This window comes from Brachycentrus maculatus, unplaced genomic scaffold, assembly GCF_059751285.1.
Source record: "Brachycentrus maculatus isolate JH-2025_06_01 unplaced genomic scaffold, ASM5975128v1 h1tg000116l, whole genome shotgun sequence".
Lineage (NCBI taxonomy): Eukaryota > Metazoa > Arthropoda > Insecta > Trichoptera > Brachycentridae > Brachycentrus > Brachycentrus maculatus.
Genome location: NW_028280869.1, coordinates 106361 through 127768, shown reverse-complemented (window position 1 = coordinate 127768; position 21408 = coordinate 106361). Strand labels below are relative to the sequence as shown.

The window sequence follows — 21408 nt, the reverse complement described above, 5'->3', positions numbered from 1 at the left end:
ACGTTTTTAAAGTTTAAAAATATAATACAATGTATTAATAATAAATACCAATCCACTTATTGAACTCTTTACTGTGCAACAGATCTTTTTAGGTAAAACCTGAAGGTTTTTTCTCCACTTGAAAAATATTTAGTATATTTAAAAAAATAATTAAACAATACCTTTTCTTCAAAATGCAAAAACAACACTTTCTGCCCTGTAGCGAGTAAATATAAAGTTAAAAATATGCCTTTTTTGCTGGGATATAGTACATTTTCTGGACATTCCGAAAACATGCACAACTGAAAATTGACGATTTTTGATTTATGACGTTCTTGAAAGGAGTGAGCGATTTGTTATAAGTCATCATGTCCAAAATGAACGCATACGCTTCATAAATTCGATACAAATAAATTCCTGTAGATTGTTGCGCACCCTTAAATCGGAATATCCAATCCCCGGCTCGGCCTTGACTCCCGGCGAGCTGTTGCTCCGTGATTGCCTTCACAGCCGAGCGCCTCCCATTGGACGAGGGTGTCCCCCGCCCCGTGACGTGGCGGGCAGGGGCTGGTAGGGGCGGGCAGGGGATCCCTTCCCGCCGAGCGGACCCCGACGATATTTCACTGTCAGGAGGCTATTCGTCTTTCCTCGATCCAACCAGAGATGCCCACCAAATCTCCCTGTATTAATCGGGACAATATATGGTATTGTTGGGTAATACAGTGAAACCTCTATCTATTGTTTTTAAAGGGACCTATAGAAATAAACTATGAATGCGGGAAAACAATGAATACGGGATAAAGAAGTCAATACACAAGGATATACGATCTAGTAAAGATACCTACAATTGCATAACCATTGGTAGGTTGAAATTTTAAGAATACAAGTTTTACAATCGGCAGGTATGTATGAGGAGATGTTGGAACGTGGAAGAGGCGAAGAATGTTTGCAAAGACAGAGTGGTGTGGCGTTCTATTCTTTCTGCCTACCCCTGCGGGGAAGCGGACGTGATGGTTAGTTATTCAGTTATAAAAAAATATTATTTTATAATTATTGTTTTTAGTCTGCAATAATTTATTCGAGATTTATGCAATCCAATCTCCACTCCACCCATAAATTCACGTATCACTACATTTAAATCACCCCTCTTCTGTTTTTTTTGTTGTTGCTCGAGTAATTCAATCGGCAATTCGATGAAAAAAGCCTTCGGTTGGCAGTTGTTATTAAAGTTGTTTATCTCTCTGATGTCCGACCATTACAGACCAGTTTTTTTTCTATCCGACAACGCAGACAACGCCGGAGATTAATAGAGCCGGGAGGAGCAGAGGTCAGGCGTCTGCCTTAACCAGCCAGTTAAACCTCCCGTCGAATCATATCTGGACCATGTTGTGCAGAAACCACCTGACCCACAAATTGGCAAGCTGAGATGACTGCGTTTGAATGCTTTCAGAATTAGAAGAAATATAACGTCCATTTAATAAAATGCTAGAAGTTTTAATATCACCATAAAGAAGCATTGTTATAAATGAAGACGCCTGAAAAAGACACGTTTGTCGCGATCAGATCAATCAGAACCTAAAATCTGGTGGTGTCAAAAGTCTACGTAATCAGAGGGCATGTATGACTAGACGTATGGATACTCCCAGAAGGTGAAGCTCCTACCACCAAGACAGGTCGTGAGTTACATGACTCGTGTAGGTCTTGGCAGTGAGCTGTAATACAGAGGGAGGTCACAATAGACCGAATATGGTCGCAGTGACATAAGGGATGCAAGATCCCTTGACCCAAAAAAAATGTCAGGATAGAAGAGTGTGGCGTTTCATCCTTTCTGCCTACCTCTGCGGGGAAACGGCGTGATAGTAGTAATAGTAGTAGAGATGATTGCATTTGATGTTGCACATCAGAATTTAAAAATATATATATATATATATATATATATATATATATATATATATATATATATATATATATATATATATATATATATATATATATATATATATATATATATATATATATATATATATATATAACGTCACTATGTTAAATAGTAGATGTTAATTTCGTTTTAATATTAAAGTGTCTTAACTTGATATGAAACATGTAGCAATCATGAAAAAATTGTGGATTGTGGGTTGGATGGTATCTGCGTAACATGGTCATTCGTATTATATTATAAATAACCGACCGTTTTGCACGGCCATGCGCCAAGTGAAGTGAAAACGAACGTGTTTTGCGCAGCAATCTGCACTCCACCACTCCGCAGGACATGGCTGTTAGCCAATAACTTTCCATTAAAAGTGGTAATCGATTCGTTTTCGTAATACGCACCATTAAACGCGTCCGGTTCTTTTTATTTGGTCGAAAATTACACTCTGACAAGATTGGTAATAATTCAATCGGATCGTCTTCCCGCTGAACGCCTTTTTTGTTGTCATTATTTTTTTTAAATACTTCTTAGACTCTAGGCCACGAATGAGCAATAACGCCGGTTCTGTCGTTAGCGTTAGAGCGCTTGTGCACTACAGTGATTGGCTGGTTTGAGTGATTACTTTACACACATTTTGAGTGTGTCCAAATACTTGTTCACAAAATCTGGATTATCTCCAATTACGGGAGTTATTTTCATATTATTTTTTAACGTCTCATCAAAGATGAAGAAGAATATGGAAGTCTGGGCATTTTTCATTTTAAATTATCTGGTCAAATTATAAGCTTAAATAATAAAAATTAAAATGGTATTTTCTGGCGTTTCTCATGTGTGTGATTATAATCCAGGATTCGGACCTCACATACTAATATAAGAGTTTCTGCTTAATAAAAAGCTTCTTTACATCTCACCAATAGATGTCTCTAGTGAAGTTCTGGTGATTCAAGAACAAGGTTTCTAAATTGGTTCATATATATAGAACTTCCAAGAATTTGAGTAGTGTGGTTGTAAATAATGGGTAGAATTGGTGAATGTTACACGTGTGTAAAGTGATCACTTAAACCAGCCTATGACGGTCGTCAGCCCCGTAAATGCCCAGACTTCCATATTCTTCTTCATCTTTGATGAGATGTTAAAAAATAATACTTTACACACGTGTAACATTCACCAATTCTACCCATTGATGTCGAAGAATAATGTGAAAAATAGCTCCTATAATTGGAGATAATCCAGAGTTGTGAACAAGTATTTGGACACACTCAAAATGTTAAAATGTAAATTTAATTATATCAGTTATTTTTACACACCGAAAACGTTGTGATCTATTTATGTACTGCGTAATACCCACCATTCTATTCATGATTGACAACCATATTACTTACGATTTTCAATTTATATGCAGCTTATAATTTGACCAGTTATTATAACACACCCAAAATGTTGTGAATGTAGACTTCCGCCTGTAGGGATAGTTCGATAAGTATCGTTTAATTCCCCTCGGATTGAGCTGGAAAGTTCTCTTAGATGATTATTAATTGTTCAGTTTGTCGGTGAGACCCCTAGCGCAGCGGCCCCGCCCGGGCGTTTGATTGTGTCGTGCTCGTCCGTAATTCCCATTACCCGCTCGGATGGGCAGACAGTCAGACAAGAGACAAGAATGTCCACCGAGTGAGTACCCGCGCTACCGCCTTGCCAGAGAGACGTTCTTCCTTCCTGTCGGCATCCACACATCACGATGCAGCGAGGGGTCGAATTAACGGTGGATACGTACTATTACGAACATGTGTTTTTCCATAAACAAATCTGTCTGGCCGTCTCGATTGTCACTCGTAGGCGGAATAAATTGGACGTAATTGTTTTCTTACGTTTATTTTAACAAACAACGTTGATTCCCTTTCTGGATTTGTAGACACGTGTGTGTCGTACACATTCTGTTCTACGCCATTGTCTCCTTCTATTGAGGAAGTCACAGTTTAACTTGTTAACGTGTCCCTTCTTATCATAATTTCTTTCTATCTCTCATCATTTCCAAATCGTTTGATTCCGTCCCGTAAAATTACTTCGGAGAAACGTCTGTATGCTGCTTCTCCGTCGAACTTCAGTCGCTTAATTTTTCTTGCTTTATTACCAATAGCTAGCTGCCTTTCAGATACCATCTTCATCCCTTTCATTGTCACGATGTTTTATCATTACCAATATTCCTCCCGATTCTTACAAGTTTTTGTTTGGTTTTAATACGCTCTTTATGTGCACAAATATTTAAATGGAAAATACATTTTAAAATGTTTGTTTTCATTTTTTGTTTTTTTTTGTTTACCTTTCAAAATTTATAATTATCTTCAAATTCCGTCCTTGGATTATATTTTAACGATTCAACTACAATAACTATTTTTATGATTGTTTTTATTTATATCAAACAGTATTAAAACTGAAAAATTCCATCGTTCATGATAATCTGGTTTTTTTAACTATATTTTTTTCGTAATTGCATTTCTCTTTTTTTTTTAAATCCCCATAATTCACAGTAAAGCGCCCTCTGAGGTAGTATTCTGCGAAAATGGCGCTACATAAAATATACAAAATTATTAGTTTTCGCGATTTCAACTATTTTCTTTAAACTTTCACATCTGGCTAATTCGAAAACAATAGATAATATTTCGAATTGTATTGTTTTAGATTTGGTCGGCAAATTTCGTAATCTCCGCGCTCTGGAACACTTCCTGGTGCAATTCGATGCGTGCGATTTAATCGATTACTGGTCATTTCGGATCGGCCTTTGCCATTCTTACTCTTGGAGTAGTGACAAAACTGATATCCGATTCTTCTCGCTTTTAATTTGATTTGGACGATTGTAATTTATTTTGAGGTTAATCTCGGCGACAGCCACGAGTTTCGGCGATGGGGGATTCTAAATTGTTCCAAATTTTGCATATCTTTTCAATGCTTAACTATTTAATTTTTCACATTTTGACATCTTATCATAGATGAAGAAGAATATAGAAGTATTTATGTAACTGGTAAACGCCTGAAAAATGTTTTTAAATTTTTTATGTAGCTTATAATTTGACCTTTTATTAAAATTTACAACATTTTGTGTGTTAAATACTTGTTCACAAAACTGGGGTTTCTCCACTTGGGAGTTATTTTTACATTTTGATATCTCAACATGAATGCAAAAGAATATGGGTTTATTCTGGGTATTTAAAGGTATTGAAAATTTGATCAGTGTTGTTGTCAATCATGGGTAGGATGGTGAATGTTGCACGTATGGAAAGTGATTATTTAACCAACCTATGACAGATAATAAGCCCTGTAAAAATACCTAGTCAATTCTCCTTGGTCTTCTATAGGAGCTGATGCTGGCTATCTTGACGGCTTCTCAACTGCATTCAACCCACGAGGTTATTGTTCTAGAACTTACTAGCTATTTCCATTTTCGTTCGTATTTTGTTTGCCGGTTAACCTTTTATCAATTCGCCAAAATACGTTGTTGAATTGATTGTGTTTATTGCCTTGTAGGGTTTATTTATGGCTTTGTTATTTTTCACCCGCTGCCGGCGCAGCACGTATAGTTCGCGGAATTAGCTACTGATCGCCAATTACTTGCTATTCTGCGCTACGGTCGCCATACAAGTTGAGCTCAGCCGAGGAATACTAAGGTTCGTCTGAGATACGACTGGCGGTCATATAAAAAACTTTTTTTTTAAATTTTCGTATACAATTGAAATATTTATACAAATGACCTTACTTCCTCTGGCTTCGCAGTGAATTGTATGCATTTTTGGGTTGTAGTAAAATAATATTAACTACTAAATTTGGTTAATTTATATAGCGTCATAATTAATAGGCAGTTAGTATTTCATTTCTGAAATACTAACTGCCTCAAGGGCGCTTTACTGTTATTGAATTGGGAAAAAAGAGATAGTGGAAATCATTTAGCAAACAAATGCGTTTTTAGTTTTTTTTCTTAAGATCATTTCACTATTTCTAACTACTGGTGGAAGAGCGTTCCACGCCATCAGCCCGCAACCGCAAAGACACACTCGTCAAATTTTGAAGCAGATGAATAATAGTGTCGGGTTGTGGTCCCGTGGTTAGTGTCGCGGACTCTTAAGTCAGAGTTTCTCGGTTCGAACCCACTCTACCACAATTTGATACCTATTTCTAATAATGTGTCGTGTAAGCTCACAGAAATAGTATAAAATTGAAATATTTGTGTAAATAATAAAAACACAAATATTCCTCTTTTAATTAAAAAAAAATAATAACTCGTAATTTTTGTGTCGGTTAGAAACATTTTCGAAACATGTTTGTTTCATTCTTGCGACACGCTCAAGAAAAATTACTCGCATTATCATAAAAATAGTCTTCACTTCAGAGTTTTCTCGAGTTGAACCATCAATAATTATTAGTCTCTCAAGATGCTCTTTTAAGTGGACGATTATTTCTTCTGGTGACTAATAGAGAATAATGACATTCTCTTTCTCGAAAATCATCATCTGTTTTCTCCATTTATTCCGATAATTTATCTTCGTCAAACGGTCCCCGTTACCGGTCCGCTGTTAAAAGCAGTTTCGATAAATCCTTTTCATTTCGGTAGCTTGTTAATTCACGTTTTACGATTTCTGTTTCACTTTTGAGAGAGTACGGTCAATATAACGACCAGTTTTGAAATATGCTTTTTCAGTGGGTTCGCATATTTACCCAAGGCTTGGTCATTAGAACACAGAGATATCAAACTGTGTGCCGAAGGGGGCACTCGTGGAGTCAACGAATAGGGTAAACAAACATCGGCTTGATGAATTTTATTCGCCAAAGTTCTGGAATAATATGTTTAAATAATGCTTGTATTGTCGTCTAATCGTCGTCCAACATAAACATATAAAATTACATACGAGTAATTCCACGTAGTCACCGATGAATCATACCACGAACTTACCGGACGAATTATTTATTCATACCTTCAATATCAAGATTTTTTTGAACATAATATTTGTTTTGCATATATGTATGTGCAAAGGCTGTGTACATTAGCGGGCTTGTTGCTTATAACCACCCAAATGTATACTGCATAAAGTAGTCGAGGTTAGCGCCTTTTAGAGCTGTTTTTTTTAGTAGGCAGATAGTAATTATAATACAAGTACTCGTATATGACTGCAGATAGGAGATAAAAATTGATTACAGAAAGTAGGATAAATAATAGCAAAGCAGTGGAGAGGGAGGGAGAGGAATCCAAGGAAAGCAACAGTTGGGGTCCCAGTTGTGGTTTCTTGAAGGTGGTCAGAGAGGGTGCTGAAAAGGTAATTCAGCCCATACTCCGGCAGCTTGGACACAAGGAATTACTAGAAAATGGTGCGTTTTATCGAGGAATGGATCGTGGTCTTCCTGTGGAGTGATAGTGAGAGAAGATCATGACAGAAAAGCACATGAAGCTCTCAACCAGGTACTACAAGATATGGATTACGATGAAATTATGGAAGATTCTACTTTTGATTAGCGTATGATAGGTGTATAAATGAAGAAGCACTGATATAACGCAAGATCATCAACATTGTCGATAAAATTAAGAAAGGCGTCTTAAAGAAAGTAACCGGTCTAATCGTGAAAGAACAGATGTATGATTTTAATCATTTTTAAACGCAGAGTTGAATTGACGGACGTGCGCCTAATGCTTCAAGATGAACAGGTCGAGAGTTCAGCAGTCGGAACCGTCAGCCTGTATAATCTGTACGCAACAATGTAGCAAATAAATTTTCTACCATACCTTTTGGGGAAACTTCGTGACGGTCAAGTTGGCTCTTTACCGACGTTACGAAGGAAGATCTTGTCATTATATAAGTCGAGCAGGATGATCACTTACCAGCACGCGTGGGAGCCGAACACGCTCGCATCGGGTGTGTGCATGTACGTATATTCGTGGGGTGTGATTCCGCAATTAGCATAACCAGTTGCTGCCCTCCCTCGGCCCAGCCCGTGAACCGTGGACAAAGTTCGTGTACCCGGACGGGAATTGTACACCACAACCACAAAATGCGTCCACACGCATTGAATGGTATAGTTCTGCGTCAATAGATGTCAAATCAAACGCGCGTACGAGTATGGGATTGTTTATATCAAAGGTCGGCAAAGTGTGGCTCGGGAGCTGCATACGGCCCTTTGACCTTTTGAGTGCGGGTCCGGCACAAATATCCCCGGGAAAGCTCTTTGACTCGTGCCAACAATCTTTTCCAAGCATGAACCTTATTAAAAGCAAACTGAGACATCGTATTACTGACGAGAACCTGGAAACGTGCTAAAAATAACGACATACTAACCCGACTTGAAACTTTCAAAGGAGATGCAAGGACATTCGCAATAAGTATGTAGTGTTCTTATGGACACCTTACATTCGAAAGTTTTTTTTTATCAATGTATAAAATCCTTATTAAGAGTGAACTCTGGTTTTATTGGGTGAGCCCGTAATTTATTAAAAGTCTAAAATTATATTAACAGATAAAGCTCTCGAGAAAAAAAAAAAGAATCGTTGTTTTGTGCATATTTGTCTCTTTGGTTTTAATAATAGTAATAAGTTTCCCGACCACTGGTTTATATGATGATCTGCTATGCCTATTGTATTTCTGATGTTTGATTGATCTTTGTCTTCCCTCGGTGGAACTCAGTTTTGTGTTTCATTTGAATCTATTTCTTCAATTGACAAAATGAAAATACCAAAAAGCAATATTTGAACAATGACACAGAATGAGAAGCACACGCCAGGTTATAAATATTTAATCAGCCGGTTGGCCGATGCCCTACCGGTGTGCGATGTGCCTCGAATCATTGTCGCAATGATACGTAGCATAGAAAGTTCCAGTTCTTTAGACGGTTTGCGGCGCCAAGAATGTTGGAGCCAAAAAAAATGGGTAAATTCTCTTCCCGCATCACTCCGGTCTTAATACCTTCGTTGCAACATAAGTTCGCGATCAAATGTCATCTATATACTATTTTTATATTTCGGCGCCTTGAAAATCCAGGATTATTTCAATTAAATTTTTTTGAGGAATGAAGCTGTAATGATTTTTCGCCTTGTTTATCCCCATCCGTTTAGAGGAATTGGACTGATGGAGCAAGGTATTTTTTTTATTTCGTTCGGAGACAAAGGCGTGTCGTACATAGTTTTATTTCCTATAGTTTCGTTGGTAGAAAGAAATCTAAAAAGTATCTACTTAAGATAATAAATAACATTTGCATATCCATGTTGATTACCGATTACTTTCTATTGATGTACAAATACGTCTGTTTTATGATTTTTTGTGATGTGTTTCCGAATTGCCCAGCACCCACACTCGCCGCTTCGTTACTTTCTCTCAAATGTGTACATACTGCACGGTAAAATGTGTTTTTTCACATCATAACCAAATTGGTTCACTTCCAAAAGGAAGTGTTTGTTAGTCTAAAATATCGCGACTTTCTACCGCACTGTCTATTATTTATTTGTGACCTTTGAGAATATTTAATTTGCGTCGCTATAATTTCGTTTAGCTTGAATTTTCACCTTGCGTTTTTCGGATTGGCGTATGTGTATTTATCGGTTCGCCAGGAGGCGACGCGACCGATCGTAAAATTATAGCCGCGTTAAACGGCTCGATAGTAATGGAGACGAGAAATTTAAAGCGAACGTCGACAGTCATTGTTGCACATGCCATCGGAAGTAATGCGTAATCCGAACGCTGATTATGTCAATCACGGCAGTTTCTCCGCGTAATTCGTCCATTGTGTGGATGGAGCGGCGCGCTGCACGCACCACTCCCCGCCGGCTCGAGCAGGGTCCATCCCGCGACTCTCCATTGCATTGTTCTCCTCTCCTCGGTCCCCGTCCTCTCCGCGGAGACAATTGTCCGATTGTCTTCGGATTTGTGATCGAATACGGTTTTAGAAAGTTCCACTTACGTTTCGCTATTATTGTGTCACACGCGACGACACTTTACTCGGTGTCGTTAAACGTTCTATTCGGAGGAGGAAAATATTCGAATATATCGTAGTTTCCGTATTACGAGGCTTATTCTAATAGAATCGTTCGTTTTCAGAACCAAGGAGCGGACCAAAACCAGCACGCGGTCCTGTCGCGGGCGTGCTCGCTGGGGGGCAACGCGCCCGCGATGGCGTCCGCCGCCAACCTGCAGCAGGCGCTGAAGGCGGCCGCTGTGGTGATCCAGCACCGGCGTCTGGAGCGCGCGGTCTCGGAGCCGGCGCAGCTGCAGCCGCAGCAGCAGCCGCCCAACGCGTCGCGCTACAAGACGGAGCTGTGCCGCCCGTTCGAGGAGGCCGGCTCGTGCAAGTACGGCGACAAGTGCCAGTTCGCGCACGGCGAGCGCGAGCTGCGCAACCTGCAGCGCCACCCCAAGTACAAGACGGAGCTGTGCCGCACGTACCACTCCACGGGCCTGTGTCCGTACGGGCCGCGCTGCCACTTCGTGCACAACGCGGACGAGGCGCGCTCGCGGCCATCGCTGCCGCCCACGCCGTCCGGCTCCGGCTCCTCGCTGTCGCGCAGCCCCGCCGACTCGGTGGCCTCCTTCTTCCCCTGCAGCCCGCCGCTCTCCCCGCGCACGTCCCCCGAGCCCGCACCGGAGGAGGTGCGCCTGCCCGTCTTCAACCGCCTGGCCGGCACCATCCTGGCCTTCGGGGACATGGCCCTGGCTTGAGCGGCCGAGCGGCCCGCGACGCGTTGATTCCACTCGCCCTCGCCCTCGCCCTCGACACCCGCCGCTCGTGATCGCTCCTATGTGATAAACCGCTGCCGGCCGGGAGCCGGTCCGGCTCTCGAGGCAGATTCTTTTGTAATTATTTTTTTATTGAACATTCGCTGTTGTTTTGCAAAGTTAGACTATTTATTGAACGTAATTGTGATTGGCGAAATAAACTGTCGATATAAATAAGGTCCTCGGGTTTGAGAAGCGAACGGCGCGGCGTCCCCGGATCGACTCTCGGGACGGTCCGCCGCGGGAGCGCCTCGGGCCCTAGTCCCGCCCGAACACGCGGCGATGTGTCCGCCGATATAACCGCGACCGAACGGTAAACGTTTCCTTGTACATATTTTGACGTTTTTACCAAAAACACGATGAAAGTTCCTCACCACTGACGCGATTAAACTTTACGAGATTCGTTGATTTGTCGAATTTTAATTTAATACTTTAGTTTAGATTTAGGTGCAAACAAAATCGGAGATTTACTTTATTTAGCAAATCCGCGATCGCGGACGTTTTGCACTACTTAACTGCGACCTCTCATCTCTGCCGAACCTCCGTCTCGACCCTTCTCATCGCCGGAGCCCTTCGCTTCTCAAACCTCGCGACGTGTAATAATAATGTGGTGCCTTCGGCCGAGGTTTAGCTGTGTCTGAAGAAAAATCTTTGCATATGAAATCAACGCATTCGCTGTGGACCGCTCGCTCCGCAGCGGCCGGGGAGTCGCGACCCCCATCCGGGGCTTCGCGCCCGCCCCGGCCCGCTGCGGCGTGACGCGAACATTCATTTTGTTAATAGATCATTCACATTTTTTTATATTTACAGATATGTGGTATTTATGTTATTTGAAGAATTGTTTTTTTTTCATCATTTTTAATTATTAATTTTGCATTACGCGATACTGTCCTTTGTGACACGACCCTTAGGTTAAATAATTTATGATTTTTAATTTTAATGAAAATAATGTTACTATAACTTTACTCAATGAACGGACTATACCGTGCCTTTAAGAAAACCTGATGCCTTATATAATAATAATTTTAGAAACGTAAAAAATCTTTTTTCTGTAATTATTACGTTTATCATTGAATCTTGCTATAACTATAAAAAAACTGTACATTGCTTTTGAGTGTTTTCGTTTATTTTTAACTTTCTGTCAAATTTTATCATTCTGACAGACTAGAGTTTTTTTTAATTTAATCTTTATAAAAAATATATATATATTTAAAAAAAATGTAACCAATGTGCAAATACAATAATTTTGTATGTCTTCCAATGAATAAAGTCTATTTTATGAAATTTTCGAAATGCACAGAAATAATGTTACGTTATATCTATTTTTATATAAAACATAGAAATCTATCTAAAAATTATGAACATACGATCCCAAATCTTCCATTTTTTTAATGCAGTCGCGAGCGACGTTTCTCGGTCGGAATTGCAACCAGTAGCCGGCAACTTAAGGTAGCCCAGTCGTCAGACAGACAACACATCTAGCCACGACATTGTAAACAGCAGTCGAGGTAACCCGCTCCTCATTCCTGTCGCCCGGGTATCCGTCTGGCATAACCGAGTGATCGTACGCATAATACACGCACTGGCGGTACATAACGGACCGCTAGACCCAACATAGATACGCTACACTTGCCAAAAGAAAAGACGAAAGCAGAGTGAATACCGTCTTAGAAAAATCGATGTATGACAGAATTAAATATAAAGACTTAAGAAAGGAATGTAAGGCTGAGTAAGAAATAACTGAAAATATTTAAAAGGGGTTTTTGATGTGTTTTCGATACGTGGAGCGAATGGATGACGAGAGTGTATTTGGCTAATTGTAATGGGAGAACAAAACGGGACTTGGCACGACCAAATTGCTCAGATCTTGACATCGGGTCTCGTCAAATGTCAATGTGGTAGTCTATGGGTAAATTGGGTATATTTTGGAGTGAACATGATCATCTCATTTCGTGTATTTAGGAAGTGTGTCTTCTAGGGATGAAAAGGTTGATAACGGTATAGAAAGAAGAGTGAATGATGTACTGAAATCATTTATAGTAAATTAAAGATGTGTGGAGAGACGAGTGTGGCGTTCCATCCTCTCGGCGCTCGTGTATTATGCATAGCTTCACTCATATCAAACCCTTTGCAATCTAGAACACGCCTCCTTCAAAGTGCTAACTTACAACTTACACATGTTAATCCTGCACAAAACTTTTTTTTCTGTATTATTATATATTTTAACTTTTCTTTAATTCGAGTGATCTCAAACCGACCGCGTTGCGTGTTTAAATGTAACCTAACTTTATATTATTTCAATAAATAATATTCAATAATAATAATAATAATAATATGCAAAACTTTTCCGTGACGTTTAGTTATTGCGTTTAAACAAAAAAATACATTGTCGGTCGATGCTTGACGCGTTGAAGATGCTAGGCAGATGAAAAGGTCCTTCTTGAAATTGAATCTATGCTAAGAGTTCTGTCCCAAAACGAAATCGAGTAACTGAAATTTTTTTAAAATTGTACTCGCATATATTCACGTGGTGTTGCAGTTGAATCACACACTGACTGTTCCAAATAAGCCACATTTTCAACATTGTTTTCTTTCTATTTTTGTTCGTCTTAGTAGCGAAGTGGTTAGCGCGTTTGACTCCTGTGCAAGTTGCCCCGGGTGGGTTTGATTCTCAGCAGAGCATAAATAAGCGAATAAATTTGAATATCATCCTGGACTGGTACCTAAGGCGCGAGACTGATCGCCTTGCCTGTAATAAACTATTGAGCACCGCTTCAATAAGACGCAGTGCCCTATGCACCATTGGGCGCGAAGATCATATATTTTTAAAAATATTTAATGAAATATTCTATTGCCAAATCACTGCTATATCTTCAGTTATTTTCGTATAAAATCATGCCTTTTTATATCAATACATTTATATTATTTCATTTTTGGTTCTCATGTTAGATACGTTACTTGGTTTTGTATTAAGACAGCCGATTACAGTCTCGTGTTTCTATCGCTACATAGGATTTTTTTATCATCTTAAAAATACCCCATTTCATCTAGAAAATATGGTAATATTTTGCATCTAGAACAGGTTTTTTATTCTTCATATTCAAATTTTATAGTTATTTTACGACTGGACATGATCGTCTCAAAAGTTTCTGCGCTCAGCGCGTTCAAGGTGTTAAAACAAAACCTACATAGAAGCCTTAAAAAAAACAGATTAAAAATAGCGTTTCAAATTTCTCATCAACAAACTATTGTTTGTTGTTTAGCTTTTATCCGCACCCAGATGGTGCATATGGCATCACATCAGTTCTGGATCAAATATTAAATCAAGCCGACCTGATTGGACCTGTGCAACAGATTTGCGAACATATTTGCATTTTAAGTTACTGCACCATTTGGGCTAAAAATGTCAACAGAAATCGAGAAAAAATATCTGAAAAATAATTTACGTCATTTGAAACGCAAAGACTTTTGAGACAACCTGATATCGATACACTAGTACAATAAGGAGTCAACTCAATAAATATTATTTTCAGATAAGAGTATATTAAAAATATTTTAAAATCAATTAAGTATTGTAAAAAAATACTTCCACAATTTTTCCCCGAGTTTTCTTATAAGAAAAATGTGTATTTTAATTATTTTTTTTTGAATTTTCTATATTTTTTTGGAACCAAACCGATTGTTTTTTTGCTACAGAAATATCTTCACTAGCGTTTAATTAAAATATGAGAAAAGTGATTAGTTGACATACTTTTTTTATGGTACAATTTTTTATGCTCAACTATTTCTAGTATTCTCCATCATTAGCAATATTTCATGTTATAGAAAGCAAATAGCAGACTATTGAAAGTTAGTCAAAATGTGTGAAATTTATAATTGTTTCCTTATTTAACTCGTGTACTGATATCGACTGCCAGGAAAATACCGTAAACGCCACTTGGGCAAAGAAAATTTTGTTTTAGTTAATTTACTCAGTGTAAAATACATATGTTCTGAAAAACACCATAGTGACATTTTTTCCAGATCATGTGTGTATTAAAAAAAAATTACTAAAATAAAATTATGTTAGCCTAACGAAAAAGTGTAGAAACAGACCAGCGGATTTAATCAGTTGGTGTTAGCTGTGGCATTGTGCAGTTCCAATACGATTTTTTTCTTAAATGATCTGTTCATATACAATATATTGATCTAGTGATCGGAATCTTATTTTGAGCGAATCTTTCACAAACGCCGACCCGTTCACTGGCTCGCTGACTCACATATTCATCGATTCGCTGATATGGAAAACGTAAGATTTATAGATAGCAATAAATTGATACGATATATCATGGTGACCTATTTGTTTTCGTTAGTTGTCCGTTGATAACGATGATACGTTCGTATTGAAACTGCAGATTGTCCGACAGACCGCTGTAAGCCGATGATCTGTTTCCATACTAAGGCATATCCTGACTGTAGTTTTGAACGCAAAAAATTCTAGGCGCGGTAGACGCATAGGACGTTTTAAGATTTATATCAAATTGACGCTTAAACAATTAATTATTTATTTAAATTATTACTTTCGCGCAATTATTTATGTTCTCGTTTTTTTAGGGTGTGTTTGAAACTTGTTCGCGATATTCCTCGTTGTACATACTGAATATTCACTTGGCATCTCGCGTCTAGTTACTCCAGTCGGCTCGCCCGACACCCTGTACATTTGCCGGATTCGAACCGAGACAGTCCGAATTCGGCGGAACTTGTAACCGACGCGCGCTTCGCTTCGGTCGACGCGCGCCTTTACTAAAAATGTATGTCCGAGTGATCCTTAAATTATATATTTTTGTTATTTGGAATTGTTATATCGATAAAGTAGAAGACGAGCGCCGGAGCGAGAGGCTCGCTAGGCGAGGGGGTTATTTAATTTATTACACTTATTTATTTATTTATTTATTATATTTTCCCAGTTTTGTAATGATTTTAATTTACTCTAAGTCATCGGCGGATTGTTCCGACAGCGGGCGGATTTATGTAGTCTTTCTTCCTAGAATATATCGATTAGTTACTGATAACATTTCAATCGCTGACATTTGGTACTATTACTGATAAGATAAATATACTCGCTTAGCAACCGATGAGTTACATTTCGGGGAGATAGATTTATACAAATTGGCGGTATGAAGATGTTGAAGAGCCATGCGAACGCCATCCGACGAATTGGCATTTCGGATGCACCTACAATTATTATACATTTTACATATTGACAAACCTCGATAACATAGTGAATGACTAATGTGTAATGATATAAGTTTCTTCTTCAAAATGGACGTTACGTTGTATTTTATAAAAAAAGTTGGAATTTAAAAAAAATATATTCAAATGATTGAAAATCTGTCTGAAAACTTCAGCACACATCGCGCGCACATACTAAGACAGCGCGCCGCGCAGGCTTGCCAAGTTGACGACTAACGCACATGCTAGTCTTAAGAATAAAATATGTGGGCAGGTATTCACACTGACATGTATGCTGTATAAAACTAATATAAATACATTTAAAAAAATTCCAGCTTATAATAAATAAATAATATAACTTCCAATTCCTTTTGTAAAACGTCCAATTTGATGTGATAAACTTGTATATCTTTAGTCTTCTTTCATATGACGAATCGCTTCAAGATTGAAATCTGTAAGACCACGATTAACCCTCAGTCAGTAAGGGAGTACACTCATTTTACTTAACCTTTCCGTTTTTTTTAAATTATATAATCATTGTAAGTGCATTGGAAATGTACGCATGGTCACCATCGTCGCACCATTGATTGTTTTCGCCACCATTAGATTCTCTAATCTGCATTTAAACGAAGAATTAACTTTTTTCAGTGCAAAGCCTTTGAATTATATTATTTATTATTTAAATCGTGTAAATTATGATTAATTTATTGTGAAATATGAGCCCCTCGCGTGACGAGTCCTCGCACTTCTCGTTACGATCCATTGAATGTGTTTAATGAAAAAGTATATCCTCCGACATTTGGGCCGCTACAACGTGCCAGTGTTATCGAAGACCTTTTTGCTTAAAACCCTATTTATAATAATTTTAGTTAAAACATGTAAATAATGTGAGAAATCCGATTGTGTGGGAATTTAATGAACGATGTTTGTTAATATTAATTTTTTTTTTCTTATGTTTTATCACGCAAGTTTTTGTACTTCAAATAAATTTATGAAAACGATTTTCTTTTATATTCAGATTAAATTATGGCCACCCGAGAGGGCGATTTCAGTTTATTTCTTACAAAATAAAAACAAAAATGGACAACAATCAAATTCATACTCATATCAGACAATGTAAAAAAAAGATATATTTTGTATCTATAAATAAAATTTACTGAATTTTATTTTAAGGATGTATCTTCTTATTAATTTATTTTTTTATTTATGCTATATGATTTTTTTTCGCAAACGAGAGTCAGTTTTTCTCCTGAAATCTTTTCATTTTACGTTCTATGGGACCAATTATTTTAATACATATGGAATAATTCTTTATTTTGTTTATTTTATATCCTGTAAGCAATACATGCGTATATCTTCTGGTTGGTAACACACATTACATATATCGTCAGTCATTTTTTGTATTTTAGGTTATGAAAATATTATTTTATACTATTTAATTTTTTTAATTAATTTTTTTACTTTTAAGTCATATAGTAATGATTTTTTGATAATTCCGGTATCTCATGTTTTTTTTATGAATTTCCTGGAATAAAAGATAAATGTGTATAATTTAAACCTTGTTTTTTTTTGGTGAATCCTTGAAATGTTTTTTAATTTTTTTTTATTTCTAGCGTGGAAAATTTATTGATTCGGCGGTCACTTTGTGGTTATAAATATCAATTTTTTATTTAAATTTCATTTTGTGAGTACAACATTTTTTCTAAAGTCTGTTATGACACGTGTTTCGATCCATTCCGCATTATTTTCTAACACCAAAATTAAAAATAAATACAAATAAGAAACAGCTCCTACTCCCTCTTCATCCTTCAACGTCCCAAGGACACAACTCTAAAATTTAGACTAAGCTTCACATACGGTGTATGCAAATGATGCGGAATTCATCAAAACACGTGTCACAATAAATTTTAAGAAATAGTGGTACTTTAAAAGTGAAACAAAAATTATAAATGGAATTTTTGTATCAAAACATTGCTTCTTTCTTGAATTTTTCGAAATTAAAGCAATAAAGCATTTGAGTAAGCAGGATAAGCTATGCTTCTTGCAAAAGTCTATTAGTAATCCATCAGAGTTTCTTGGGACGATCCCACTCCGCTACAATTTGATTCCTATTTTTAAAAAGAAGCCGCACAGGCTGACTGGAAAGTAGTATTGGATTAAAATATTTGTGTATCATAAAAATACTAATATTTTTCTGTCATTCAAAAATGTATTTTGTGGCGATTGGATCATCTGTTCTGGAGTCTATGGAAAAGAGTAAGTAATATACACAAACAGTATCTAAACTACACCAGCTTGTACAAGCATGGACAACACATTGTATATGTGTTAAATCTTGGAAAATGAAATTAGGTGAGTATTAATAAAACAGTAAAAACGAATTAAACAGTAAAATACAAATATGAAAAAAGTAATTTGACCAGATAATTTATTTACAACATTTTGAGTGTGTCCAAATACTTGTTCACAAAATCTGGATTATCTCCAATCACAGGAGTTATTTTCATATTATTTTTTGACATCTCATCAAGCAGATTTATAATACATAGTTTTCACAACATTTTGAGTATATCCATATACTTGTTCTTAAATTCTGGATTATCTCCAATTACAGGAGTTATTTTCATATTTGATCTCACCAATAGATGTCCCTTGTGAAGTTCTAGTGATTCAAGAACAATGTTTCAAAATTGGTTCATATATATAGAGCTTCAAAGAATTTGAGTAGTGTGGTTGTCAATAATGGGTAGAATTGGTGAATGTTACACGTGTGTAAAGTGATCACTTAAACCAGCCTATGACGGTCGTCAGCCCCGTAAATGCCCAGACTTCCATATTCTTCTTCATCTTTGATGAGATGTGAAAAAATAATATGAAAATAACTCCTGTGATTGGAGATAATCCAGATTTTGTGAACAAGTATTTGGACACACTCAAAATGTTGTAAATGAAAAAAGTAGTTAACAGTAAAAAAATAAGGAAATTAACGAACAGGTGTAATGAAAGAAAGAGTAAAAAAGAAAAGGAAATGTTACAAATAAGAGCATACTCTTACATACTTTCAAATAAAAAATCAATTAGTTTTTTTTTCAAGAAATTTTTCATTGACCGGAGTACTCATCAAACAAATGCTAATAAGTTCCTCTTGCAAACCGTCAAGGTACTCCCCTTTCTCTTCATACCATTTTCCAAAAAGCAGTTATGGCCTTCACCCTAAGCTCCTTCACTTACGCCAACCGTATCCTATCAAGTCACGATTCGCATGAAGCGCATAACCAATAGACTTACCATTACATAACATTTATGATGATAAGTTGGTAGAAGAGTACAGTCAGTGAATGGTCATCAGCGGTCTTCCGAGGTTCCGGAATCCTCGGGGTTGGAAGAAGAGACACGATGAGTAAATATTCTCAGGCATTCACAGGACCAAGTCCATCTTCAGCTTTCAACTGCTGGAGGCGCGTTGCAAGAGCCTGAGTGAGGACCTATCCGACATCGGATCCGCGGTAGTTCATAAGGAACTGTCACGAGAGGTAGTATCATACATGATAAAAATAGTTAAGGACATTGGTACCTTAATCCAAGCTAGCACACAAAATGCCGAACCCTCTTCTAGTGGAACTGAAACTCTGTTGACGGCAATCAGCAGTCCGACTTCTCCTGAGGATGTTTACGTGGTTTCCTCCCAGCAATAAGCAAATGGTGAGAAGTCCCTGGTCGACCCACACTAGATTATCCCTCCTGTTTTCAATACAGATTAAAATAAAATATCTTTTAGTTAGATGAAACAAAAATGCACTTAATGATCTACAAACCTTATACATAATAAGTAAGGTGAATAATAAAAAATCACATTAAAAAACTTGTCCGTCTTCTCCTTCTAAGGACTTTCCATATGAGAGACTACTGCTTTCTTCGTTTCTAGTTAGTCGTCCCTCAAAATAACTGGGACACTTTTAATCGTTAGGTTCTGATATATGTATGTATTACGGATTATATCAAGAAGACCTTTTGAGGGTCAAATTGAAAGATTATTTTGAACGATCACATCGTTCGAGGGCTTTATTGAGAACCAAGGCAGTTAGATGGTACACAAATATAAATATGTGTGGCTCAAAAGTCAATTAGTGTAAGTCCATATTACATATTTGGAAAATATTCAATAACTCCACATATTGTGCAAAATGAAACTATGTTTGTATTTATATATGCCATATTTGTGGGTATGAAGGTTGCGTCGAAAACAACTGATGACAATAATAATAATATATGTATCAGGCAATTTTGGGTGCCTAGCCAAAAAAAATTATATACATAAATATTGACATTTCAACATAAATGAAGAAAAATGGATGTCTGGATAATTACAGGGTTAACAGTAGCGTCATAGGCTGGTTTTAGTGATTTTACATGCGTAACATTTACCATTTTACCCATAATCGACACTAATTTCGGAAATTACATAAAAATAATATTTAACTAACTAACACACCATCACGCCGCTTCCCCGCAGGGGTAGGCAGAGAGAATCGAACGCCACACCACTCTGTCCTTGCAAGCATTCTTCGCGTCTTCTGTGCCCTTCTACATACATGCATCTCCTCATACATACCCGACGATTATTACGACTCCTGACCCGGCCGCTTTCAGGTATTTGACATACCTGACTGTGCCAGGTTTTCCTCGGTCTTCCTCTGCTTCTTTTTCCATATATATATATATATATATATATATATATATATATATATATATATATATATATATATATATATATACATATATATATATATACATATATATATATATATATATATATATATATATATATATATATATATATATATATATATATGCCCAAAAGCCCAAAAGCCCAAAAGCCCAGCTTGCATAACAACTCCAAATAAAAATGACTTAATCTAGACCAAATGATTAAAAATACATAATTAATGTATGACTGTTTTTAAATTATCGCGCGCTTATATGATTATTAAACACTATGCATGCCATTATATGGTGATGGTGGAAGATATTTTATTATAGTGAACATTTTCTTTATTTCAAGGTGATGGCTGTACCTTACAAAAGTTACATGTATGCATATTTTTACAATGATTACAATACATTGTTTACATTTATAATACTTTCTGAGTTCTTACTATACTGGGAATGATATAAGGTGAAGAAATTATAGGTACATCATGTATTCACGAATGTGAAAAATAATGGACTTGCCTTACTCGTAAACCCTAGGCACGCCACTGATATATATATATATATATATATATATATATATATATATATATATATATATATATATATATATATATATAACGTGGTAATATTTTTCTTTTGTAAATTGCGTGTAAATAATATGTAAAGTGGGTGTATAATAATAAAATAAACAATGTGTTGCTTTGTAATTAAAGTTTATTCTTAATTTATCTTTATAATAATTTTTATATCTATCTATCTGATTCTGACAGTTAATAATATTATCGGAAGTCTTTTGTTTTATTCTGAGCGACGCATGCGGCATCTGGTGGTAGA

The 21408-nt window shown here is 36.9% G+C and overlaps 1 protein-coding gene across 1 annotated transcript in view; it reads left to right on the top strand.

Annotated features, from left to right (window-relative positions):
- The window catches only part of Tis11 (Tis11 zinc finger protein), a 68792-nt gene extending 51374 nt beyond the window's left edge, over positions 1–17418 (top strand). The window contains exon 2 of the mRNA XM_088259347.1: positions 9976–17418. Coding sequence (XP_088115473.1) covers positions 9976–10593 — 618 coding nt within the window. The 3' untranslated portion in view covers positions 10594–17418. The remainder of the gene's footprint in view (positions 1–9975) is intronic.
- The last annotated feature ends 3990 nt before the right edge of the window (positions 17419–21408 follow it).